Source organism: Bidens hawaiensis, unplaced genomic scaffold (genome assembly GCF_021521415.1).
Source record: "Bidens hawaiensis isolate Kalapana, Puna unplaced genomic scaffold, B.hawaiensis_p1.1 tig00009224_1, whole genome shotgun sequence".
In the NCBI taxonomy this organism is placed as follows: domain Eukaryota; kingdom Viridiplantae; phylum Streptophyta; class Magnoliopsida; order Asterales; family Asteraceae; genus Bidens; species Bidens hawaiensis.
Window position 1 is genome coordinate 308,855 of NW_027491681.1, and position 26,418 is coordinate 335,272.

Below are 26,418 nucleotides of genomic sequence, written 5' to 3' on the forward strand. Positions count from 1 at the left end.
GTTTTTTTAGTTATGTTGAAAACATTCTATGCTTTTTGGTTAAGTTTAACACATTGTATGTTATTTTATGGCTATGTGACATGGTTGTTTATGCTTTATGATAATGGTTGTTTATGCTTTATGACATGGTTGTTTATGTTTTATTAACAGGTTCATAATGAATAATGATGAGAAAATACTTCTGGTAGTTGTTATGTACTTGTATATCCGCTTTTTTTTGGAAGAGGGGTTTGAAACGAAAACGAGACAATGATTCGCCAATTACGGGACATAAATACACGTTAGAGTTATTGCAAGGAAATCCCAAACAATGCATTGAATTGTTACGCATGTCCCGTGAATCATTTGCTCGACTATGTGCACATTTTAGGACAAATTATTCGTTAAAGGATAGTAAACATGTTTCGGTTGAGGAAAAGATGGCTATGTTTTTGATGATAATCGGCCATAACCAACGTTACGTGGTTATCAAGCGTAGATTTCAACACTCAAAGCAAACAATTCATAAATTCTTTCATGAAGTGTTGGATAAAATGATGCTTTTCGCCAAAGATATGATAGTACCAACTTCTTTCAATCCGAATCCAAACATTCCGGGACATAACAAGAGGCTACGAAAGATTTTTAAAGGAGCGGTTGGTGCACTTGATGGGACCTTGATACATGCTGTTGTTCCTACTAGGCAACAAGATTTATATAGAGGAAGAGGAAAGGGTGATTGTTATCAAAACGTATTAGCAATTTGTGATTTTAACATGATTTTTACTTTTCTTGTGGCTGGATGGGAAGGGGTAGCACATGATTCTAGAATATTATCAGAGGCATTATTAGATCCACACGCGCCATTCCCATTTCCACCATCAGGTATTTTTATTGTTTGTTAATTATTTCTATGTTAGTTTAATATTGTAATTAATTGAAAATATTTACAGAGAAATACTATCTTTGTGACGCCGCGTATGCACACATACGAGGATTTATGGCTCCATATCGTAATGTGAGGTATTGGCTTGGAGATTTTCGTCGGAGACGTGCGTTAACCAATAAAGAAAAATTTAATCATGCACATGCAAAACTTCGAAACGTCATTGAGCGTGCTTTTGGTGTCTTGAAAGCAAGATTCCCTATATTGAAGAGGATGGCACCATTTCCATTGGAAACACAAAGGAACGTTACCGTTGCATGTTTCGCACTACATAATTTTATTAGGAAACAAGGTTTGGACGATGAGTTGTTTACACAATACGATCAACCCAATGTGTCGATTGGAAATAGTCGTGGGCAAATTGATGCTGATGAAGACGAGGTTGAAGCACTTGGCACTGCATCAGATCGGGAATATATGACTCAGTTAAGAGATGAAATTGCTGAGCAGTTAATGCAAAATACGGAATAAATGATTTAAAAAATGTTTGTGGTATTATGAATATTATTTCAGTGTTGTTGACTATTATTTAAATTTTGATGTTGAAGACCTTTTTTTATTTATATTTCAGTTTATTTAAATTTCAGCTTATTTTAGCAGTCTGCAGATGTTAAAAAACAAACAGTCTTCTTGTTGCAGACTGCAAAGTTTTGGTCCACCTCTTCTGCTACAGATGATGGCAGATGTGGTTTCGCAGTCTTCTGACATTTTACCTCTGAAAAACAAACAGCACCCAAGTTAACCTAACCGCTTCTCAATCGACTCTGCACACTCTGGTTCGCCTTTTCATCCGTTACAATTATAATATAATAATCGCTTTGATTTCACTTCTGATTCATCGATTATATATGTTCATAGATTGTTTGACGTCTTTTGATACACATATATCCGCATTTTCTTCAATTACCTAGATATAATAGACTATATTATGTTATTCAAATTGATGATGTACAGAGTTATTTAGAAGATTGGAATATGATATTGTAATTGAATTATTAGCAACTATACTGAAACCCTAATTTGTGTTTTATGTATGTACTTTGATTCAATTTGATTTCGGGGGTGTTTGGCCTAGCTTTTTTAGCAAAGCTTATAGCTTTTTAGCTTTTTTTTTTACAAAATAACCTTAATTTGGTGTTTGGTTTAGCTTTTTTAGCTTATGCTTATAAGCTTATATAAGCTAATTTGAAGAAGCTTATTTGAAGATGGTTTTTTAGCTTATTTGTTTTAAGGGGGTAAGTTACTCATTTGCCCTCAAATGATGGTGGATTAATAATGTTGAAGCAACTTATTACGGTAACAAATCAAAGAATGGTGGATTTAACAACTTATTAAGACGTATAATCAACTTGTAGAATATAAGCTAATCCAAACACTTAAAAAGAGCTTATCAAATAATATAAAAAATAAGCTATGAGCTACTTTATAATATAAGCATAAGCTAAAAAATAAAAGCTAGGCCAAGCATTATGTTTTTGATACATTCATACATACATTATGTTTTTGAATTATATTCCATTGTATTTTTACTTTCTATTTTCTTGACCGTCTCATCTTGCAGATTTTCTCAACAAATCAATCAATGGCAACTCTTGAAGATTCATTTCTCGCTGATCTCGAGGATCTTTCCGACAATGATAACGACAATTTGATAACCATACTTGCTACATATTTCATTCTAGTGTTGTTATGTAATCTCGGAATTGTAACTTATTCATGTTTTCTGTTCAACAGGATGATAAAGATAATGGGGATGCAGACCACATGGAGGAAGATGTCGATGGAGACTTGGCTGATATTGAAGCTCTTAATTACGATGATTTGGACACCGTCTCAAAGCTACACAAGACACAACGATATGCAGATATTATGAAGAAAGTTGAGGACGCTCTTGACAAAGGCTCAGACATGTCAAATCAAGCCATGGTTCTGGAAGATGATCCAGAATACCAACTGATTGTCGACTGCAACACTTTGTCCGTTGATATAGAAAATGAAATTGCCATCATCCACAATTTCATCCGTGATAAATACCGTCTCAAGTTTCCAGAACTCGAGTCTCTTGTTCACCATCCTATTGACTATGCGCGCGTCGTAAAAAAGATTGGGAACGAAGTTGATTTAACCTTAGTGGATTTAGAAGGTCTGCAACCATCAGCTGTTATCATGGTGGTCTCTGTTACAGCATCAACCACCAGTGGCAAACCGCTTCCCCAGGACGTGTTACAGAAGACCATTGAAGCGTGTGATCGCGCCCTCACACTTGATGAATCAAAAAAGAAGGTTCCGGATTTTGTTGAAAGTCGAATGGGCTACATTGCACTGAATCGTTCTGCCATTGTCGGTAGTGCAGTTGCTGCGAAACTCATGGGGACAGCTGGCGGGCTGACATCACTTGCAAAGATGCCAGCTTGTAACGTGCAGCTTCTTGGAACTAAAAAGAAAAATTTAGCTGGTTTTTCCACCGCAACGTCTCAGTTTCGTGTTGGTTATATTGAGCAAACGGAGGTTTTTCAAACCACACCGCCTGCTCTTAAGATGCGCTCATGTCGTCTTGTGGCAGCAAAGTCAACTCTTGCTGCACGTGTTGACTCGATCAGAGGTGATCCATCTGGAAAACAAGGAAGAGCGTATCATGAAGAAATTCGCAAGAAGATTGAAAAATGGCAAGAACCACCGCCTGCAAAACAACCTAAACCACTTCCGGTCCCTGATTCTGAACCTAAGAAGAAACGAGGTGGTCGCCGCCTTAGGAAGATGAAGGAAAGGTGCGTAAATTGTGCTTTCTACAAACCAATATACTTTTCGTTTTAGTTTTTTGCAATTTTGTTTTTAATGTTTGGATCATTATAGGGTGTTTAATAATGACCCAAATGGGACATAATCTTTTTCAGCAAGTTCGTACTGTTACCAAAACCAAATAAATAGTCTGAATAATGTCTAAAATGTGGAAAACTATATAAAAATGTAGAAAAAAAAAGTGTGATGGCTAAATTGGGACAATAGTGAAAGCATGTTATCCCACAAATTAAAAAGCAATTTTCAGTAGAAAGTTATATATTTTGGGTTAAAATTACACTCTTAATGTTTTCATATTTGTTCAGATATGCTATTACCGACATGCGGAAACTGGCAAACAGGATGCAGTTTGGAGTGCCTGAAGAAAGCTCATTGGGTAAGTAGTTTCTTTAACCACATGAAAATATAATCAACTCATGGCTCGTGGTTTCTTCTTGCTTGTTGTGTTTGAATTCTGGTGTTTAAATATTAACCTATTATGCTTATTAAATACTTGTCAGTTCTAATAATAGTTTATCTTTTAAAACCTTGATTATAGGGGATGGGTTAGGAGAAGGATATGGTATGCTTGGTCAAGCTGGGAACGGGAAGCTGTGTGTATCAGTTGGTCAAAGCAAGCTTGCTGCTAAAGTCGCTAAAAAGTATGTTTTTTTACATTTTAAATGTGTCATTATTTTTTAATATAGATTTTATCTGCGACTGTGTTCTCATTGAATGTGCTTAATTTGAAATGTTCAGGTTCAAGGATAAACAATATAGTAGTGGTGGGGCTACCTCCGGACTGACTTCAAGTTTGGCTTTCACGCCTGTGCAGGTTAGTTTTTTGTTTTTTTCACTTGATTTGGATTTGCACATTATAAATTTGACCGGGAACCCGATGTTTGTTTGTGCAGGGGATTGATCTGATAGATCCACAGGCAGATGCTAATAGACTTGGGAGTGGAACTCAGAGCACTTATTTCCCAGAAACAGGAACCTTTTCAAAGATCAAGAGGACGTGAGCCTAATCTAGACGCTATTGCACTATGTTTTAGACAGTCTTATGTCATGTAATATTGAATTTTGTACCTGATGGTTACTGAGAAAAAAGGTGAAATTTGTGTTATATTTTGATTCAGCTCTACCCTTTTAGACACATATTGAATTTATGCTTTGAGATGACAATCTTTTTATGTTAAACCGTCCAGGCTAGGTTATAAATTAACACCGGAAAGGGCTCATGTATAAGAATGAAAGCCACTGTTTTTGAATATAAAAGACGCGCAACCGATGCTTCAAGCATCTAAGATGTTCAGGTAAACAGGCTCGTAAACCTGCAAACACTTCTCATACTAGTGCAGTCTTTCATTGTCAAATTAGGAACTCTAAATTCTTGTGTGCATCACTCAGAATAAGAGTATAAAAACTCTTAACCATGTAGTTGATATTCCATCGTGTTATAGATTGCATAGCTGAAGTTGTTAATTTCCTCTTAGTGGATTTTGAGACAATTGATTCTCTAATTGCTAATTCAAGTTTGGCAACTTGAATGGTGTCCTTTGGAATCTAGAATTGATTCAAGTGGTGAATTATGTATCTCGATTCGAGTTTAGACTTGTCCTACGTGTTTGTTTGGTGGCGATTTCTGTATCTAAACGACCGGTTGATCTGTCCCCTTTTATTCGTTTTTATATTCGAATTAAAATTTCTATCCGTTGCACTCTGATTGCGTATAAGAAGTGTTATTTTAGCATGGGATAACCCTTGTTGAAAAGTGTGTATTCATACCATAATACCAACTTGACAAACCTTGTCAGTTGTCATACTGCCTCAAGGCAATAGTCTAAGCCTATGATACCTTGACATGATACATTTAATACGTTGAGATTCTGATATTCTAAGGTACTTCATAATTTACTTAAATGATTAGGTAAATAGTTTTTTCTTACACACTTGATTAGTTAGGTAAATTGCTAGACTTGATTGTTTCTCACATCGCTATTCCTAATTTGCTGAAATGTTTTTTTCCTAAGATACTTGATTCGGTGCTTTTGCCTTGTTGGGCTATGTGTTATGAAAGCCTTCAAAGGGCACTAGAGCCCCGCCACCTTAGCAACCGAGGTGTTAAAGGGTGGCATAGAGGCGTGAGAGCGCTGGTGTGAGTCAAATCACGGGCATGAAAGCCATGTTTATTAATTTTCTTTAACTTTTAATTAAAAATATATAACCAATCATTTTACCTCACAAAATATCACATTTAACCCACCATAATACATGCATATTAATGCGAAATGTGAAAGCCCCAATGCCCACATGTTGCCTACTCGGCGAACTTACCTATCACTTTTCACACCTCCCATAACACATAGTCTTAGTTTATAAATTGATTATACGGTTCCTTTTAATGTTATTATATTGATTCCTATGCTCGATTAAAGGACGGGAGTTTACATGAATGAAATCTAAAAAAGGAGCATTGGATTTTTAGTTTCCTTTAGGCTTTCCATATGGTTGAGCCGCCTTTGCGTGGACCGACTTGTTTATTCAATTGTTACGTGCTAAAAAACGCCACACTTTTACAGGTAGTAGTTATAAGAAAATAGCCACTATATGGCACGTCTGTCGATTGATTATATTCGTAGTTTCAAATCCAATAACTAGTGCTGAAATTGTGCTTAATAATGCAAACTTAAAAAAGATACTCTCAAATAATTTCCTTGCTGTCAATTATTTGTTTCTGGTTTAGTAATTGGTTCTAAAATACTCAGGATGCTTAAGAGATACCTGGCATATAATATAATATTGAAGAAACACCAGTCGAACCCCGACCGATTACTGGTAACCTAGGGGTTGGAGAGCTGTTTCCCACGAGGGGTTAGACCCTTGGAAGATGGTTCTTCTGATAACCTGCAAAACAGACACCGTGAGCTCGTCACTGAGAAGGGGGGGGGGTTCCTCCTTGTGACCACCCTCCGGCGTGAGAATCAGACTAGATTGCTCTTTAAATATAAAAGTATATTAAGAGATTGCTAGAGCAGATATCAGGTATATATGATGATAATATGATAAGATGAGATGGTCATACCATTTGGGGTATTTATAGCCGAAGGTAGGTTTCCAAGGGGTTTAGCCGGCCCAACACGCTACCAACTGTAACCTATGCACGTGCCCTGCCTGTGAGTGGTGGATAGGTAGCGGCTGACACAGAGCAGGCGTGTCGTGCACTCTTCCTCTTCTGCCAACAACAGGCTAGGCACGTGGTATGGCAGGAGTTGGTGGGTAGGCGGCGGCTATTGGTCACAGTGCTGTGGCGTGCTGTCTGCCATGCTGCTGTCAGTGAGCTGTCGCATTCTTGGTCAGATCTTTTGTCTGTACCTCGTCAGGTATCACACAAAAGATCCTCCATCATACGGACTGGCTCATTTAGGCGGGAGTTTTCCCCCTCCCGCCTTTGCTCATTCCTTCAGGTGACACTGGGGAGAGTTAAGTGCCTAGTGCGTGTAGCCATGCTGCGCGGGTGGCCTTCACTCATGGCTTGTATCCGAGGCTGCGGGAACAGGCGGAGTCCTTCACCATGGGAGGCATTTCCTGCGGGACCAGCTTGCATACTGCGCGTAAGGACGTCACTTCTCTGAGCATGGTTGGTCCTGCGGATCCAGTTGGTCTCTGCGCAGACGTCCCTGTTTAAGGTGAGTCTTGCGGGTCCAACTGGGCTCTGCTGGGACCTACCTCTTCAAGTCCCCCCAGTCCAATGTTCTTCTCATGCGTGTTTAATAAAGTGAGGTGAACTTTTGGACTTAAAAGGGGTTTTGAAAAGGGTTTTGTAAGGTTTTCCATGGGAAGTCCTTGTCACTTGCAGAAATGCCCGAGTTTCCTGCTTGGTCTTTGGGTATGATGCGGGTAGGTCTGTAACCTCCTCGCAAGTCAGGAGCATTGAGTCCCAGTTGTGTGGATTCTCCATGAGGTTTTGGTAGTTTTGAACATAGTGATCAATTATGTTAAAACCACCAATTCCATCCTGGAGCTTTAAACAACGTAGTTCTCGACGTTCCCGCTATGCGGGGATGTTATTTCCTTTTCCGCAAGCATTGCCCAGAAGATCCTTCTTGGTTTCAATTCCCAGCGGAGCGCTAGGTATGTGAAGGGTTTTGCCTTAACACTGTACCTGCGCTCGTCTTACGGTTACTTTACTTCCAAGGTATTCCTGGCGTCAATTCCCTGCGGGTGCTAGGTATGTGAAGGGTTTTGCCTTTACACTGTACCCGCACCTGTCTTATAGTTACTTGGTTGCCGAGGTACTTGGCTTCAATTCCCTGCGGGTGCTAGGTATGTGAAGGGTTTTGCCTTAACACTGTACCCGCATCCGTCTTATGGTTACTTGTTCGCCAAGGTTTTCTTGGCTTCAATTCCCTGCGGGTGCTAGGTATGTGAAGGGTTTTGCCTTTACACTGTACCCGCATCCGTCTTATGGTTACTTGTTCGCCAAGGTTTTCTTGGCTTCAATTCCCTGCGGGTGCTAGGTATGTGAAGGGTTTTGCCTTAACACTGTACCCGCATCCGTCTTATGGTTACTTGTTTGCCAAGGTAAGGGGGTATTTTCCCGCTTCTTTTTAAATTTTGAATTTTGAAATTCGAAAGGTTGGTGGAAAGATAGGAACAGTCCAAACCTCTGAAACGTCGCGCGACGGTTTCTTCTGACTGTCAGGACGTGCAGGAAGTTATGGTGACGTGACATTATATGGTCATTCCAGACGCTTTTTCAGGCGCGTGGGCGCGATTTTTCGGGCGCGTGGCCGCGAAATTACTGGCACACGTCCTGTCAACAGCTGTTGCCAGTCTGCTTTTTGCCACGTGTCATAGTTTCATTGCACCTTCGATTTCTCTCTCCTTCGCATTAAATTCACCGCATTAATTGCGATTAGTATATAAAGGGGGAGAGGGTTATTTGCAATTCACACTTTTCACTTTCATCTCTTCTTCTCAAGTAATTTCCGGTGAATTTTTCTGTTCAGTAAAGCATTACCCTGAAATCTCTTTTCATCTTTCTTCCACTATGCCTTCTCATGATGCTGATGACCAGAAGACTGCTGGCGAATGCCAGTGCTCTCTTCCTGTCGATCTGTACCAGTATATCGTCAGGAAGTTCATGCTCGAGTCTCTCGAGCCTGAGTTTCCTGAACCCCACCATACTGTGTACGATGCCCCTAGTGGCAAGATCGGGGTTTATGCCGCATTCTTTGTCTACGGAAACCTTAGGTTTCCGTTGACAAAGTTTGTGTACCGTGTTCTGGAGAGGCACGGTGTGCACCTGACAGAGGTGCACCCCATGGCCATTGCCAAGGTCCGGCACTTTGAGTGGGTGTGCCGGATACTGGGCCTTGAGCCCCTCGTAGACCGTCTGATGACCTTCTACACTTGGAGGTGCATCCAGGGGTGGTACACTCTTACAACCCGTATCAAGGGTTTAAAGATTTGTACCACCGAGCGGAGTCTTCGCTCGTGGAGAAGAGAGTTCTTCTTCATATCCGCTCGCGCCATCCCCATCGCCATGAAGTTCAAGAATGGCCAGGCGCTTCCGAACCTTCCCGCCCTCAACTACGAGGAGGCGGAATGGTTCTCGAAGATATCCCGGGTCCATTCCCCGGTTTTCCGTTTTCCGGAGTCGGCGATGGTGATGCTGGGGATGAGCCGGGTGTGGAAGGCGGCGAATGCGGATAAGGTTCCGATCGTCCTTGAATATGGTTCGAACTCTGTCCCTTATGGTACGTCTTGTTTCATTTTGCTGACTTCGATTTTTTCTAACTTTCTTGTTGATTTCAGAGGGGAACGATCTTCAGTCGCTCCTGAACCCGCGGGAGGAAGATGGTCCCGCGCGGATGGGTACTCGTGCTCTGGACGAGAACGAGTTGCCCATCTTAGAGCAGACCGCGGGTCGGTTCGTGGAGGTTTACCCGCCAGGCCAAGAGATCCTGAGCCACCGACGGCCAGGTAAGCCTATCTTCTACCCTGAACCTCTCAATGCTGTGCCTGCTGCTGGAGTTGACATTTCTTCTTCTGAGGAATCCGCAGAAGGTCCTCCACTGGTGCGGAAGAAAAAGGCTGCCGTCGGGAAAGGCAAGGAGAAGGTGGCCTCTACGGCCGACCCGGTAGTCCTATCTGACTCGGAGTCAGATAGTGCAGAGGTGGCGGGGGAGCCCGGTGGTGAGGAGACCACCGCTCCGGAGGCTGTAGCGACGACGACGGTTACCGGTGTCAAGAGGCCGGCTCCATCGGGTTCGCCCCCGCTCGTCCGTACGTTCAAGCTCAAGAAACCCCGTAAGTGCCCCCATAATTTTTGTCTAGATTTGTTGTTTCAAATAAATTTTTCTAACACTTTTGCTTGTGCAGGTGTGGATGTTGACGCATTCCAGGGTGGAGTTGGAGCAAGTATTCCTCCGCCAATGAGGGAAGGCTCGGTCAGCCTTCCCGAGGCGTCGACCCAGGCGTCTGCGCCTGCTTCCGTTGGTTCCAGCCTTCCTAAGGCTGTTCCAGCTGAGAAGGTGTCTCCGCCGGCCGTGAGTGCAATTTTTACAGCATCTTTCACGGAGCCGGCGGTTACTGTTGCTGAGGAGGCGACGCCAACAATGGCTACCACAGCGGCTGCCACTATACCTGCGCCACCGGCACCGACGGCCGGACCATCAGGTACGCGCCGGGCTTCCCGCCGATCTATGCCACCTTCCCGTCTGCCTGACCTGTTGGATGGATTTCCTTTAGGTTCAGGTGATGGGTTTGGCGGCTATCGGCCTGTTATTGACCCTACAGGTACGTAGGGTTCTTTTTCCTTTGTATATTTTTGTCATCTTTTCCTAACTGCCTTTGTTTCTTTTGCAGTGTCGGATTCCAATGAAGTGTATGTTCCAAGATGGAACATACGCCGAGGAACAACCCTTCGCACCCCTGTGGAGTGCGTGGATTGGGCTCGCCACGCTGCTCCTCATGGTGCGTTGGGGGAAGCCATGGCTAGCTACCAGGAGGGTAGGCTAACCAATGAGCTTCGGGTTCTCCAGGCCCGGACGCAGCCCCGCGTCGAGCTGCTTTGTCGTGAAAACGACAAGTTAAAAGCAGCTCGCGCCAAAGATGTATCTGAAGCGCGGGCTCTTCGGGAGGAGAACCGGCAGTTGGCCGCTGCCGCAGCCGAGAAGGAGAAGGCATTCAAGGCCCTCGAGGTTGAAGTCCAGGCGCGACTCGAGGCCCGCTCCAAGGCTGCCCAAGCTGTGAATGAACAGCTTCGGCTGGCCAAGGAGACTGCGCGAAACTCAACTGAGAGGGCTGCCAAGGCTGAAGCTGTTGCTGAGCCGCTTCGCGAAGAGAATGAGCAGCTTAAATGCAAATTAAAGGCTCTTCAGCATGCTCATGACGCCTTGGCAATGGAAGATGCCAAGAAGCTGCAGGAGATCCTTGACCAGAGGGGGGTGCTTGACCGCACTGAAAGGAAACTCAAAAGCGTCGAAGAGGCTGCCGCCAAGGAAGTTCAACTTGCCAACCTTGATAAGAGCGGAGCCGAACGTGCTTACAAAGAAAGTCAAGCTACCCTCCAATGGCTGCTTCGAGAAGCGTTGCCTCAGGTATCTTTAACTTTTTCTTTACGCTTTCTGCTCGTAATTAGAAAATGTTCTAACTTGTATTCTCTTGTAGGTTGTGCGTCGGGTCCTTTCGGAGACCTCTTATGACGATGCGATGAGCACAGCCCTCAACGCTTCTCATGAGGATGGGGAGAAGACTGGCTTCCTGCTTGGTCTAGGGTTTGCTGAGAGAGGCTTTCCGCCCTCCAACTTCCCTTTATTCAATGTTAATACTGAAGCTGCTTATGACCAAGCTGTGAACCAGTACGCTGCCTTCCCGCATCCAGTGGTGGAGAAGGTGAACGAAGCTGCTGCTGCTGATGATGGGCTAAACATCCTTAAGGCTTTCCTTGGGCAGCCGCGCTCTGACGGTGCTGGTCCAAGCGGAGGTGGCCCTGAAGCCTGATCCTGAAGATCCCTTCCCACTGTTAGGATAGACTTAGCTTTGTATAGGTTTCTTTTAGGCGGGTAGTTACCCGGCCACTGTTGTAATATATCATTGAAATATACGATTGTTATTCCTTTCATTGGATTCTTTGCTTTATAAACTTATGACTTGCATACTTAGTTTAAAATAGCAATTTTCCAAGTGTTTAGAATAAGAACCTTCGAACGTGGTTGATAGTGGGTTAAAGTTTCGCTTCCTCCTTCGTGATTGTGCGGGTAGAACCGTCACTTGCACTTGGTAGGATGGCTAAACTTTTACCCATACCTGACCTGCGTGTAGGTTTTTCTTACCTTTTTAAGAATTTTGTTTTGAACCGTTCGACGCGCGGCTGTCGATAGGTTAGTGTTCATCTTCCTTTCATGATTCGTGCGGATAGACCGGCACTTTCATTTAATGGAATAATTGAACTCCTTCAACTGACCTGCGTGAAGGTTTGCCACGTTATTGGGTTCGTGCGGGTAAGACCGCCTTCCCATGCAACGACTTCACGTAATGTGAATGCCGTCACCAGTGTTGGATAGTTTTAACCGTTCGACGCGCGGTTGTTGATAGGTTAGTGTTCATCTTCCTTTCATGATTCGTGCGGATAGACCGGCACTTTCATTTAATGGAATAATTGAACTCCTTCAACTGACCTGCGTGAAGGTTTGCCTGTTGAGGATAAGTTAACCTTTGAACGTGGCTGATAATAGGTGTGAAGTTTTGCTTCCTCTTTCGTGATTGTGCGGGTAGACCCGTCACTTGCACTTAGTAGGATGGCATAACTTTACCCATATCTGACCTGCGTATAGGTTTACCTTTTCCTCTTAAGAATTTTGAACTGTCCCACGAACGGTTGTTGATAGGTTGGTGCAGTTCCCTCGAATGATTCATGCGGATAGGCCAGCACTTTCATATGGTAACTTTTTTCTCCTTCAACTGACCTGCGTGAAGGTTTATCATGCTTTTTGGGTTCGTGCGGGTAGGACCGCCTTCCCATGCAATGACGTTTTTTGTAATTATGCGGTGAAAACCGGCATATTAGTGTGTACAAAAGTATAAATGTAAATCATCAGCTTCGACGTTTGAAAGAGAATCATTTCCATTAGAAGTGGCTCTTGGCCTTTTCTGTACAAATTGGAATTGATTACATGCAAACTGTGTAATTGAACTCCCTTCCATGTTGGGACAGGAGTGCCATCGAGCCGACACGCACCTGTTTCGGGATCTCGTTCTTTATGCAGCATGTAGTCTCCATATTGAAGCTGATTTTTTATTCATGTTTACCCCAGCCATGGTTCCACACGCACCTGCCTGCTTAGCTTTTATTTCGCCACGAGGTGTGCGAGCGTCCCATCTCTGACGAATGTTTCGACCATGTCTTTTACGTCTATGCATTCTTCAGTGTTGTGGCCTTTTGTTCTGTGATAGTCACAGTACTTGCTCCGATCAGCATCGTGACGATGTCGGATTACTGGAGGCTTTGGCCATGGGAGCTCTTCAGTAGCAAATATGTCAGTGACGCTTTTGGTAAGTGGCGTCCATCTGGAGTTCCGGTGCAGCTTTACATTATCCCTTTCACCCAATCGATGCTGTAAGCCGGATGAGGTGTCAAAGTTTACCCTTGACTGCCAAATGCCTTGCTTCCGTTTTTTGTTCAATCGGGCGGTGAGGATGTTGTCCTCTCTCGTCCTCTGGGTGTACAGGTTTGTGCTCTGCGGAAGGTCTCTACCCAGTTGCTTCTCCGTTTCCGCATAGCGTTTAGCTGCTGTCATGATGCCATCCCATGTGGATGGCATTCCATCTTTACCCGTTAGGGTGCGGATAAGCTCTGGGTCCTGCGCGCCCTGGATGAAGGCTGCGCGAACAAGATCCTCGCTGATATTGCCCAAACTTAACTTCTTTGAGTTGAAGCGAGTGATGAAGTTTGGTAGAGATTCATCTTCTTCCCGTATGCATTTGAGGATTGTCCATTGCTCCTCGGTATACTTTCGCTGCTGGCTGAAGTGTTGGCTAAACTTCTGCTGGAAGTCTGCCCAGTCGTAAATGTGGTTAACCGGTAAACGATCAAACCAAACCCTAGCAGCCCCCACCAGCGTCATTTGAAACATGTAACACCACGTGGGTTCCGTCCAGTTGCTGACGGTTGCCCCTGCTATGAACCTGTTCAAATGGTCGTCTGGGTCGGACATACCATCATAAGTGCCTATGTTGGGCATTTGTTTGGCACTTTTTGGGGCAATTGCTTCCGCAATGTCCCTTGCAAATTTGGACGTTCCCGCATTTGCAACGTTCGGTCTGTACGTTTTGGAGAAGTCTCGTGGACTTCCACCTGTGCTTTTTGGTTTGAAGGCTTGTCCAAAATGCCTTCTCGGTTGGGAATCCGTTTCCTTACGCTTCCCTTTTGCCCTATGGCGAGGGTTCGCGTCGGAGTCGGATTCCTCCGAGTCATTGTCCAAGTATTCTTCGAATTCGTCGGCCTGTTGGACGGAACGCAAGCGTTCGTCCAACTCAGCTTGGAATTCCTTTTGTCGTGCCTCCGCCCATGCCTTAACTTCCTCGAGAGTTTGGCGGGGGAGTCTTGTTCGTTTTTTAAACTGGGTATCGGTGAATCCCAGTGGGCGATTATTTACTGCACTTGCCCCAGCTTGGGTAACTGGGGTAGTGTTCGTAAAATTTACTTCACTTGCCCCGGCTTGGGTAACCGGGGTAGTGTTTGTAAAAACTGTGTTGCCGGTATTCCCTCCAGTAGCTGGGGTTGTGGTTACCGGAGTCTCTTTAACCATCTTTCTAGAAGTTTGAAAAAACTGGAGAAAAATGAAGTTCTAGCTTTATGCACGGATGGCGCCAATGAAGAAACACCAGTCGAACCCCGACCGATTACTGGTAACCTAGGGGTTGGAGAGCTGTTTCCCACGAGGGGTTAGACCCTTGGAAGATGGTTCTTCTGATAACCTGCAAAACAGACACCGTGAGCTCGTCACTGAGAAGGGGGGGGGGTTCCTCCTTGTGACCACCCTCCGGCGTGAGAATCAGACTAGATTGCTCTTTAAATATAAAAGTATATTAAGAGATTGCTAGAGCAGATATCAGGTATATATGATGATAATATGATAAGATGAGATGGTCATACCATTTGGGGTATTTATAGCCGAAGGTAGGTTTCCAAGGGGTTTAGCCGGCCCAACACGCTACCAACTGTAACCTATGCACGTGCCCTGCCTGTGAGTGGTGGATAGGTAGCGGCTGACACAGAGCAGGCGTGTCGTGCACTCTTCCTCTTCTGCCAACAACAGGCTAGGCACGTGGTATGGCAGGAGTTGGTGGGTAGGCGGCGGCTATTGGTCACAGTGCTGTGGCGTGCTGTCTGCCATGCTGCTGTCAGTGAGCTGTCGCATTCTTGGTCAGATCTTTTGTCTGTACCTCGTCAGGTATCACACAAAAGATCCTCCATCATACGGACTGGCTCATTTAGGCGGGAGTTTTCCCCCTCCCGCCTTTGCTCATTCCTTCAGGTGACACTGGGGAGAGTTAAGTGCCTAGTGCGTGTAGCCATGCTGCGCGGGTGGCCTTCACTCATGGCTTGTATCCGAGGCTGCGGGAACAGGCGGAGTCCTTCACCATGGGAGGCATTTCCTGCGGGACCAGCTTGCATACTGCGCGTAAGGACGTCACTTCTCTGAGCATGGTTGGTCCTGCGGATCCAGTTGGTCTCTGCGCAGACGTCCCTGTTTAAGGTGAGTCTTGCGGGTCCAACTGGGCTCTGCTGGGACCTACCTCTTCAAATATAATATAATATAATACAATTTAAGTTAGTCAATAATATAGTTTATTCATTTCACATTCAATTATTATTCATGCATATTACTATATACTATATTAAACTGGGCACTACCCAGGATGCTTCAAAGGTATCTCAGATAATTAAATTAAAACTATATAATAATAATAATAGTAATAATAACTTCATTTATTCCTTTTAATAATAAACAAGTTTTTAGAGTTGAACTTGATTAGAAAATTCAAACCGTGTAGCAATTTCACCTTTGTATCAAAGTTGAAACACAATCACCAACTGTATGAATATAACAAGACTTAAATAACTTTAAGATAGGCATGTGATATTCAACAAATTTACTTGTGGCGTGTAAAGGATTGGAAGTCAGTAATAAACCTAAAGCAAATACTTAAACTTAAATTCGATGTGTCTAAGTTCCCGCTAGTATTGAGCTTAAACCCAAATAGGTCTGAAACAATGAGTAATAGTCGAGTAGTACAATCAATGTTGAAACTTTGATTAAAGATAACGATAGTTAAGTATCTCTTATACATGAAAGTACTCAATGCAATATATTTCACCATGGGATTGTTACGCTTACACAAACAAATTAGTGTAATCCAACTATCCAAATAATTAAACAATATAAGCTTATCACTTATTAAAACAATCAAACAAACAATATGACAAATCTAAGATATGTGAATGAGCAAATATAAATCAGCCATATATGAGACTCAAATGACAAAATTATGTTTGTAAGTTTAATCTTAAAAAAATTACCAATGACAAGCTGACAACTCATAAGACTATGAGAGACTTGTAAGGACTAAACATGTAAAGATACATAAGGCTGAGGGGTGTGGGGGGCGCGAGTGGGGGCGCCAGCCAATAATATTGTGACGTGTGGCAGAGAGAGAAACTTGATAAGATGGGTGTTGGTAGTGGTGCTCGCGCCCCGGGACATGGTGTGGAGGGGCGCGAGCGGTTTTTTTTTTTTATTTTTTTATAAATGTAGTAAAAAAACGTATTATTAAAAAAACTCAAAAATTATTTAAAAAACACACATTTTTTTGAAAATTCATAATAAAAAAAACATACTAAAAATTAAACAAACAATAATATTTAATAATAAAACTAATCTAATACAAGATCATCTGGTCGCCTCGCCCACAAATGTTCAACCAACTCATGTCGAAGCTCCCCGTGTATCTCACGGCTCTTGATATTTGCTATGTTATAAAGTTTTTGTTGATCACTGATTGTGGACGGTTGTGGCGGAATGTCACCTTGGTAGTTTTGGCATATAGCTTTGCCCTCGTCTTCTAACGTCATGTTGTGTAGGATAAGACACGTGTAGACGACGTCCATTATCCTCTCCCGAGTCCAATAACGTATCGGGTTCGCCAGAACATAATATTGTTTTTTTATAGCTCCAAAAGCTCTTTCAATATCTTTTCTAGCAGACTCTTGCTTCTTCGTAAAATACTTCCGTTTGTCGGCGACTGGATCTGTAAAAGCTTGAACTAACACAGCCCATTCGTTGTAAATACCATCGACCAGATAGTACCCGTACTTGAAGAGTTCTTCATTTGCAAGAAAAGATTGAGGTGGTTCAACCCCGTCGATAAGGTCGTTGATCAAATGTGACTGATCGATAACATTAAGGTCGTTATTTGACCTAGCAACACCAAAAAAAGCATGCCAAAACCAAAGATCCTGTGACACCGCCGCCTCAAGTATGAGGGTCGGCCCTTCATGATCACCACGGTGGAACTGACCTCGCCAGGCCGTTGGACACATAGCCCATCCAACATGCGTACAATCGATGCTACCTAGCATCCCAGGAAAACCATGTTTTTCTGCGTGCACCTCATATATGCGTTGGATGTCATACATTGTAGGTTTTCGCAGATATCTCCGAGCGTAAGTCGATATGACTCCTACGTACAATATATATTAAAAAATGTAATAAATATTTAATAAAAAGTAAAATTAATGTTTTTTACCTTGGCAGAAAAAATGAAGTGATTCACGTGCAACCCTTTTCGACATCTGTAAATACTCATCCAAAGCGTCCGACGAGATGCCGTACGCTAATTGACGGATAGCAGCCGTGCATTTTTGAAGAGGGGTAAAACCGGGAAGACCCCTAGCATCCTCCCTTTGTTGGAAAAAGGGATACCGTGCCTCTAAATCACTCGCTATACGCGTGAACAATTGCCTGCTCATTCGAAAACGAGTTCGAAAATCCGACTCCGCGTATACCGGTTGAGGGCTAAAATAATGCCTCATCAAAGTATCGTTAGCACCCGATCGATCACGATCACGAGGTGGTGCTCTAACCCTCGGGAGTCGGGGTTGATGGGCTTGATTTTGCAAGAGATTGACCACGGTTGCGGTCAAAACTCCCCCTACATGAAGAAGCAAATCATCCTCTTCGGATGAGTCGGAATCAGACGAGTACGACGACATTATTTTTAAAAAAAAATGGGACGATGGGTTGTTTGGAGATTGAAGTTGTGTTTGATATGGTAAAAATGGGTTGATTTAGGGGTATTATATAGGATTTTGTAAAGGTTTTTTTTAAAAAAGTTTGAAAGAAATGGGTAATATATAGGAAGTGTTGTATAAAGAAATGGGTAAGTTTGGGTTTTTTTGAAGTTGTGTTAGTGTTGTATAAAATGGGTAATATATAGGAGTAGAAAAATTTTTTTTTTTTAAAAATTAAAGAGCCAACGGCTCATTTAAAGGTATCCAACGGCTCTTTTCACCATTCCCCAAGCCCTAAACGCCACACAGGTCCCGCGAACCCCCATGCGCCTGCCTCTTTTTCCGCGCTCGCGCCCCTCTCGCGCCTCGGTGGTGTGGTGCTCGCGCCCCGGGGCGCGAGCGGCTGGCCTCTTGCGCCCTTTCTAGTGCTCCACACCCCTCAGCCTAACATAGGGTACTTGTTAACACATCATTTTTGTCGGCTATCCTAATCTCGTACACCTCAATTGCATTGATACCTCGAACTACCCAGGAAGCCAGCCGTCTTTTTCCTTCTCCCATCATCCCACGTGGTCTCTGTCTTCGACGCTAGATCTACGTCCTCGAAACGAAAGTCATACTTCAATAATCCTATTATATCACACCACGTGTCCACCTCACAAACTACAACAACACAAGTCTATAAAACCACACATCACCTTTAAACATATCCAACACAACACAAAACAAAAATCAAATCTTTCTCATCCAATCCAAAACAACACTTTTTTTATTTTTACTTATATAATTTTCTTTTTAACCGCTGCACACTCATCTACGTCTGCTCCTAAATTACACCAACGTTCGACATGTGTGATGCAAACCCTCGCCGAATATTAACACTCCCGGCTATACGTCCATGCGAATCCGTTTCTCCAACGACGCTTCTTTCGTCTCTAATCACTCTCTCCAAAACAATATTATCATACAAATCAAAACAATTTTATTCCAATGCACGAGCCGCAAGGGACTCACTACGTCTGGTCGGGAACATACTCCTTTTCCTAGAAGAATGTTCCCGACCAGATAAACCGAGCCCATCATGCACGATGGTACTCGCGCTCTCGGAGCTTCATTTCGTGTTCCAGAAGCTCCGGTTCTTGTTGGAAGATTGCACAAGAACCGACGCACGGGTGTGGATGCTAGCTCGATCCGAAAAGGTGTCGGGTCAGTTTCGGGCCGTGTTTCGGTCCATTAGTGTGGCTCTTGATGTATTGCCATTAGACTCAATCAATGTTTCGGTTGAGTTGAAAGAGCTAATGGGTTTAGTAAAGAATCAAGCTTCGAAGCCGTTCGGGATCCGACCCGAAGATCAAGTCATGTTGGAGCATCTTAGATCCATTTTGGATCAACTGGAGCTCCAAATGGCTCCGGATCATAATAAACTAAAACGGGTTCTTGGTTACTTAAGCATTTCTAGCTGGAGTGAATGCAACAAAGAAATCAAGTTCTTGGATTCGGAAATCGGGTCGGAAAGATCCATTTCCAAGAAGTCGGATCTTGGTATCCTGTGTAGTTTGATGGGGCTGATGATTTACACCCGGTGCACGGTTTTCACCGTCGTAGACCGTGACAAAACACCTGTTTCGGGTTGCAAAGAGTTTATTATGTCCCTTAATGTTGATGACTTTAGATGTCCAATTTCTTTGGAGATCATGTCGGATCCGGTGACTTTAACAACCGGGCACACATACGATCGATCCTCGATCGAGAAATGGTTCGGGTCGGGTAATTTAACTTGCCCGGTAACGGGTGAGAAGGTTAACAATACTAGTTTAGTTTCGAATTTGTGTATAAAAAACTTAATTAAGCAATACTGTCTAGACAAGGGAATTTTACTGCCTGGACCGGCTAGTAGCAACCGCAATCGAGCAGTTACAGATACAGCCGGAGGCAGTGTGGCGGCAGATGCCGCCATAAAGATGGCGGTCGGGTTTTTAGCTGACCGCTTGGTGTTTGGCTCACTTGAAGCCAAACACAAAGCTGTCTACGAGATTCGGTTGCTTAGCAAAACAAACGTTTTTAATCGGGCTTGTTTGGTTAAGGCCAGTGTGGTCCCAAGTCTACTAGACTTGATCTGCTTTAAAAACCCGAAGATCCAAGAAAACGCGATAGCGGCTCTGTTGAATCTGTCGAAGTACCCAAAGACGAAGAAAGTACTTGTGGAAAACGGCGGGTTGGAACTAATTCTCGAGGTGGCACAAAATGGGTTTAAAATGGAAGCCCGACAACACGCGGCGGGAACTTTGTTTTATCTCGCTTCAGTGGACGAGTACCGGGATATTATCGGGAAAATCCCGAGATCTATTCCAGTACTAATGGAGTTGGTACTAGACGGTACCAACCGATGCAAAAAGAATGCACTTGTGGCAATTTTAGGGTTGCTAATGTACCCTGAAAACCACTGGAAAGCGGTTGCAGCTGGGATTGTCCCCTTGCTAATCGATCTGTTAAGATCTTCACATCAATGTGAAGATATTGTTGCAGATTGTTTAGCAATCTTAGCCACTTTGGCTGATAATCCCGACGGCACGATGGCAATTTTGAGTTGTGGAGCGCTTCACGTTATACTTGATGTCGTTGGGTCAACAGCATCAAGGGAGTCAAAAGAATATTGTGTCGCATTGCTGCTTGCAATGTGCACAAATGGTGGGGCCGACGTGGTTCGCGTTTTAGTATCGAACTCGTCTCTAATGGGACCTTTATATTCCCTACTCACCGAAGGCGGTTCTCGCGCTAGCAAGAAAGCAAGTTCGTTGATCAGAATTTTACATGAATTCAACGAGAAAAACAATGCTTCTTCTAACACTAGACGCCCTGTTCAGTTTCGAGAACAATTTGTAAATGTTTGGTAATTTGTATATTTTGTTAATTTGTTGACATTAACTCGGTTTTTAAAGAGTTAATAATATTGATATAGCTTCTTTTATTTTTGTTTGAAGCTATACAAGATAACTACTACAGTATAAAGTTTATAATGTTGAATTGTGGTTAACATAAGTATGTATTTGTTACAAAAATAAATTTACACAAACGTTTCCCCATTTACATCTTCTTTTCTGTCATATTCCTCTTGTTCTTAATCTTTATATTTATAATGAATATTTGCTTAATCATAACCTTTATAATGAAATCTTAAACATAAAAAAGAAAATTTCATCCATTGAATTTGCTCCTGATGATCACCTATTGTTGTATTCTTGTTCATCTTAGACGAGAAATATGTTTTATTGGACTTATACCCAAGGAGTGTTGGTGTAAGTTAAAGTCTAATTTACTTCAAAGTCAGCATAATCGTGATGATTATATGCATTGCATAATCTTGCTCACAGACTCCCGGTTATCAAACGTTATAATGATTTAAAGATCCAAGCTGTAACCAATGAAACAAAACAAAAAAGGTACAGTCTTGCTATTGCAGTCAACATTACGGGACGTTGTTGGGACAATCAAATGGTACGGTCTTGCTGTTCGAGAGGTATCACATCAATGATTTACAACTTTACAAACACTAATCTAATGGATTCAATGTATGACATGTACTATTGTGCCTCAGGTTTGGCAGAATTTAAGAATCGCTTATCGTGATAGTCCTGATTGCATTGAGTTGGTTGAAACACTGTCGAAGAAATTTGAAGAATTGTACGAAGAAGAGGTTAGTTGATTTATCTTGGCTTAATTTCTTATTCATTACCAAAAAACCGAATATAAATCATGCCAATTGATTATCCAACAGTTTACTAATGAAAAATTTTGTTAAACTTTTGATGTGAGACAATACCTGTTAAACATTCTAACATGACAGATACTGGTGCCATTATTATTGGGTGTCAAATGGGTTGGTTAACGAGCCAAAATAGGGTCAACTTTTTGTCTTTTTTTTTATATGATTAAATGATAGGTTGGGTTCCTTACAGAACTCCTAAAAACTTAAGAACTTTAAAAACTCTTAACAATCAACTATTTTTTTGAAATTTTTATATATATTATTATTGTTATTAGAGAATAGTTTTAGCATTTATTTATATAAAATTTTCTGATTACATATATGAATCACAAGTTTTCAGGTGTGTGAATTAACAAATCAGATACAAATTTACATACAGTATGTGTAAAAACTAATTTTCATAATTGTAATCGTAAATATACATATTATAAGTGACAAGACTATTCTCAAATAGTATTAATATGTAAAAAAAAAGTTTAAAAAAACGATTGATTGTTAAGAGTTCTTTAAGTTTTTTATATATTTAGGAGTTCTGTTACGAAACTCATCCAAATGATTTAGGATGTATTATATGTTAAAGATACAATTTGGACAAATTTGACTCATTGACTCTTAGAAATTATCTGTTCATAAAGTAAACGGGTTGGGTTGCCATTTTTAACAGAGAAGCAATCTAGCATCAAAATGTTCCATTTTTTACATTTTGACACAAGTATTTATCAGATCAGTTAGATTGTTTACCAAATTAATGAGTGACTTGTACTAAGGTAGTAAGGTTGTCATATTTGATGATTTATTACTTCTACTGAATTTTGTGTATTAAACATTTTCATTTTGACGGGGCCAATTTATGTAGGTACTTCACCTTGTGAGCAGAATTACATATAATGATAATAGCTTTGATTCATCAACCGAGGAAGGGAAAAAAGAGTTAAACTCGCTTGTGATTGAGATAATCGAGAGCCCACTTCCGCCTGCACCATGGGAGGATGGGGTGTGCAAAGTATGTGGGATGGATAAAGACGATGATAGTGTTTTATTATGTGATAAGTGTGATTCTGAGTACCATACGTATTGTTTAGATCCACCACTTGCAAGAATTCTAGATGGCAATTGGTATTGCCCTTCTTGCATGTCCAGTCAGCCTATCCTACAAGACGAGCGATGTGGGACCCGGGCATTGTCTCGCTTACGTGGCAAGAAGAAGTTTCAAAAAGAATTTACAAGAAATCTTTTGGAGAAATTGGCCCCATTAGCAGATACCATGGAGTTGATGGAGTATTGGGACTTAGGCTCTGAAGAGGTTTGTTTCTCAAATATATCATTAAAACTAATGTTTTGTAATGATTGAATATACTTTTGGTGATCGTTGACCTGTTTCATGTTTGGCTAAAGTTTTAATTTTGTTTTTAACCCATTTGACCATTAGGAGATGGATTTATCACTCAAATAAACCCTTTTGTCAGGAAACGAGCCAAAAGTGCTTCTAGTTACTTTTGAATTTTATATGATACAATTTTTGTGCATTTGATGACTATATGTGTAACGTTTATTATGCCTTTTTTGTTTTACAGAGAGTTTTTCTTTTCAAATTTTTATGTGACGAGGCTCTGAATTCTGGGGTTGTTAGAAACCACCTGAGTCCTGATTCTGGTGATCTGGAAAAGAAGTTGCGCCAGCTTTACAAAGAGTTGAAAACTCAAACTAAAAGGGAGGAGTCTTTGGCTTCAAATCTAACAAAAGAATCTGAAGATAAAAGCCAGGAAGACGAGTTAATGTCCTTCACAAAATCTGGTGATGGCCAAAGTCAAACACAAAATGAAGAAAATGACGAAACTACACATGCAGATCAAGATCAAGAATCTTTATCAGAAGTCAAGAATAGGGTTTCTTCTTTACAAGAAAAGATCACGACTTTGGAATCGAAAATAGCTAAGCCCGTTATTCGAAGTGAGTTTTTGGGCCGGGATTTAGTTGGAAGACTCTATTGGGCCGTTAGCAGCCCCGAACGGGTCCTTGTGTCAGGCCCACATAGTAGAATGAAAGCTTATGAAATGCCTGAAATGTACACATCTGATGACTCTTTGTGGACTTGCTATGAATCCGATTCTGAAATTCAAGAACTTATTGGGTGGTTAAGAGATGATGATGCAAGAGAGAGAGATTTGAAAGAGACTATCACTCATTGGCAATCAAATAGAGTAAATGCCGATAATGCCCCTCAAACCGTACAAGGTAATTGCTCCACTTCAGGTTGACACCAAGGCAAGAGCAGCACTGGGAAAGAAGTATGGTTCTCTCATGAAGAAGCATGGTCGCAAGGGTAAAATGGTCAATAAGGGGAACTGGCACCGGTGTGATTGTTTGGAGTTAGTGGGTCCCGCTCGACACCATTGTTCTTCATGCCATCTGACATATTTAACTGACGAGGAGCTAGAAGGGCATAATGATGGAAAATGTGGAAACCATCTAGAAACTGAACAGCCTCCAAAATCTAAAAAAGTTTCTTTGGTCATCAAACATACGCCTTCGACTGAGTATCATAAAGAACCTGAATCCGGCTCACCGTTTATATTCGAAGAAATCCGGGCTAAGTTTTGCACTCGTGGCTCTCTTAAAGAAGAAATCAAAGATATCGGACTTATCGGGTCAAACGGTGTTCCATCGCTTGTATGGTTTAGTTCTGATGACTGGTCAACCGATTTTCAATTATCGGGAAAACAAAGCATAAACGAGACACCATCTAAGTTTGAAAGATCGAAACCCAAGAGTACGGGTGGAAAATCATCATTAAAAACCCGAACTCCGGTGCGTATCTGCCAATCCTCTTTGAAGCCACTAACGGGCCGGGTTCTAGAAATCCTTCGTCATCTTAAAATCAGTTTGTTTGATATTGAAACCGCACTTCCAAAAGAAGCTTTTAGACCTTCACGTGGAGGCTTGGATCAGTTACGTGCTTGGCGGGCTTTTGTTAAATCAGCCCAATCAATTTACGAGGTAATTTACCATAAAGTATATAATATTACAATATTTAGGTAAAGTTGACTATTTCATGTTTCAGCCCGTTTGTCATGATCGTGGGTCAAACTGGTAATATATTCAAAAAATAGCTAGAAATTAAACGGGCTGAGTGGGTTAAACGGTTAAAAAAAGCCATCTGATTTGTTAACAGGTTATATGTATCTTTCTTAACAGTATAGTTTCAATGGGCTGACGGGTCAAATGGAATTCAGCTCGTATTATTTTAGTACATATTCAAATGTTTATGATGTTTTTTATATCAATTTACCGAAACCCATTTGACCTGTTACCCCACACAACCGGACCCACCCAACTTGCCACATGTATTTTGAAGTCTAATGTTAAGTATATGTTTCAGATGGTCCAAGCTACTATTGTATTCGAGGACATGATTAAAACCGAATACTTGAGAAAAGAATGGTGGTTTTGGACCTCACCTGCAACCGCAGCTAAAATATCCAATATTTCCGCCCTTGCATCCTCGAATATACGCCCTTGATGCAGCCATATATTACGAAAAGCCCCCAACATTGACTTTGGACCCCATAGAACCTGTGACACCTAAGACTTCCAAGTCAGAAAAGAAGAGTGCTGAAAAGTCAAACATAAAAGAGTCGTCTGAGAAGTCAAACCTGAAGAACAGTCAAAGGGCAATGACTGACACAAAACCCCCCGAGATTTCAAGACCCAAAACCAGATCGAAGAAGAGGAACCGGGAATCTGACAATTAATAAGCAGTTAAGTTTGAGGTACATAACATTAAACAGAAGAGACGTAGTGTTTTGTGTTGTAGATGTTTGTTTGTTTGTTTGTGGTTTCTTTTAAATATTTTGCTGATGGATAAAGCAAGAATTACTTTGATTTCGGTTCAACTTAATTCCTAGAATTGAACTAGTTCTTTTTTTTCTTCTAAATACTTGTTTCTTCTTCTTCTTCTTTCTTTAAATTTGGAAATAAAGTACTAACAAAAAGAATCCCACAACAAGTTCAACATCGAAGAAGATTGAATAAATAGATTTGTAAGCCAGTAACCAAAATAACATACGTCATGCCACTAAATTGGAAGGATTGATTAAAACAACGGTACCTAATAAATAAATAAATAAATAACTAGCTGTGTCATGTGCCACCGTTTCTCCTATTTCATTTATGCGTATTCTCTCTCTTTATTTATATAATTTAATTTCAATCGTTTCATATCTTAAAATATTGTTTTATAATTCCACAACTTTAATTAGTGATTAGGCAGTTCTAGCTCTTTGTTAGGCCCGGTAGTATCTTATTAATAGTTGTTGGTCGTTAAAAAATAAATAAATATATGGTATAAAAATATTGGGAGAATTTCACCTAAATATATGGCTTTAGAATCCATGTGATATATCGGATGCTTAAAAAGTAACAATTAAGTTATAGAAAGCAAATGATTATTTATTTAAAAAAAAAAACTATATTTTATCACATTAATGATTATATACACTCAAATTATATATTCAAATGGAATATTCATACGAATACGTAATTTCTTCATAATCACTAAAAGATGCATCTAGTGATTTTATAGGTTCTAATTATATTTTTTAATGAAATAGCAAGTAACGACGTTAGAATTCAGTTAATCAAATAACG

General features: G+C 41.5%; 3 protein-coding genes and 1 pseudogene across 5 annotated transcripts; all 4 read left to right on the forward strand.

The window, feature by feature from the left end:
- Positions 1 to 419: 419 nt before the first annotated feature.
- LOC143531759 (uncharacterized) lies at positions 420 to 1,944 on the forward strand. The gene is made up of 3 exons (XM_077026994.1): positions 420 to 864; positions 933 to 1,217; positions 1,880 to 1,944. Exons 1-3 carry the CDS (start codon positions 420 to 422, stop codon positions 1,942 to 1,944), a joined length of 795 nt encoding a protein of 264 aa, XP_076883109.1.
- A 524-nt stretch (positions 1,945 to 2,468) lies between these two features.
- LOC143531719 (U4/U6 small nuclear ribonucleoprotein Prp31 homolog) lies at positions 2,469 to 4,937 on the forward strand. Of its 2 annotated transcripts, XM_077026964.1 has the most exons (6): positions 2,469 to 2,576; positions 2,663 to 3,693; positions 4,030 to 4,100; positions 4,263 to 4,365; positions 4,463 to 4,538; positions 4,618 to 4,937. In XM_077026964.1, exons 1-6 carry the CDS (start codon positions 2,508 to 2,510, stop codon positions 4,723 to 4,725), a joined length of 1,458 nt encoding a protein of 485 aa, XP_076883079.1. In that variant the 5' UTR covers positions 2,469 to 2,507; the 3' UTR covers positions 4,726 to 4,937. The 2 variants fall into 2 exon arrangements, with proteins under 2 accessions (XP_076883079.1, XP_076883078.1); XM_077026963.1 differs by lacking the exon at positions 2,469 to 2,576 and having other exon boundaries at positions 2,603 to 3,693; positions 4,618 to 4,936.
- Positions 4,938 to 18,743: 13,806 nt separating this feature from the next.
- On the forward strand, positions 18,744 to 20,925 carry LOC143531698 (U-box domain-containing protein 19-like). The gene has a single exon (XM_077026941.1). It carries the CDS (start codon positions 18,854 to 18,856, stop codon positions 20,897 to 20,899), a length of 2,046 nt encoding a protein of 681 aa, XP_076883056.1. The 5' UTR covers positions 18,744 to 18,853; the 3' UTR covers positions 20,900 to 20,925.
- A 501-nt stretch (positions 20,926 to 21,426) lies between these two features.
- On the forward strand, positions 21,427 to 25,654 carry LOC143531760 (methyl-CpG-binding domain-containing protein 9-like; annotated as a pseudogene). The gene is made up of 5 exons (XR_013135077.1): positions 21,427 to 21,522; positions 21,601 to 21,699; positions 22,628 to 23,074; positions 23,346 to 24,768; positions 25,151 to 25,654. The product of XR_013135077.1 is annotated as a methyl-CpG-binding domain-containing protein 9-like (transcript).
- Positions 25,655 to 26,418: the final 764 nt, after the last annotated feature.

Excerpts from the sequence above, each read along its gene's own strand:
- LOC143531698 (XM_077026941.1), top strand. The coding sequence starts at position 18,854 with ATGTGTGATGCAAACCCTCGCCGAATATTAACACTCCCGGCTATACGT.
- LOC143531719 (XM_077026964.1), top strand. The coding sequence starts at position 2,508 with ATGGCAACTCTTGAAGATTCATTTCTCGCTGATCTCGAGGATCTTTCC. Across the intron at positions 2,577-2,662 it reads ACAATGATAACGACAATTTG|GATAAAGATAATGGGGATGC; the intron begins ATAACCATACTT and ends GTTCAACAGGAT. Across the intron at positions 4,366-4,462 it reads GCTGCTAAAGTCGCTAAAAA|GTTCAAGGATAAACAATATA; the intron begins GTATGTTTTTTT and ends TGAAATGTTCAG.
- LOC143531759 (XM_077026994.1), top strand. The coding sequence starts at position 420 with ATGGCTATGTTTTTGATGATAATCGGCCATAACCAACGTTACGTGGTT. Across the intron at positions 865-932 it reads ATTCCCATTTCCACCATCAG|AGAAATACTATCTTTGTGAC; the intron begins GTATTTTTATTG and ends AAATATTTACAG. Across the intron at positions 1,218-1,879 it reads TAATTTTATTAGGAAACAAG|AGTTATTTAGAAGATTGGAA; the intron begins GTTTGGACGATG and ends GATGATGTACAG.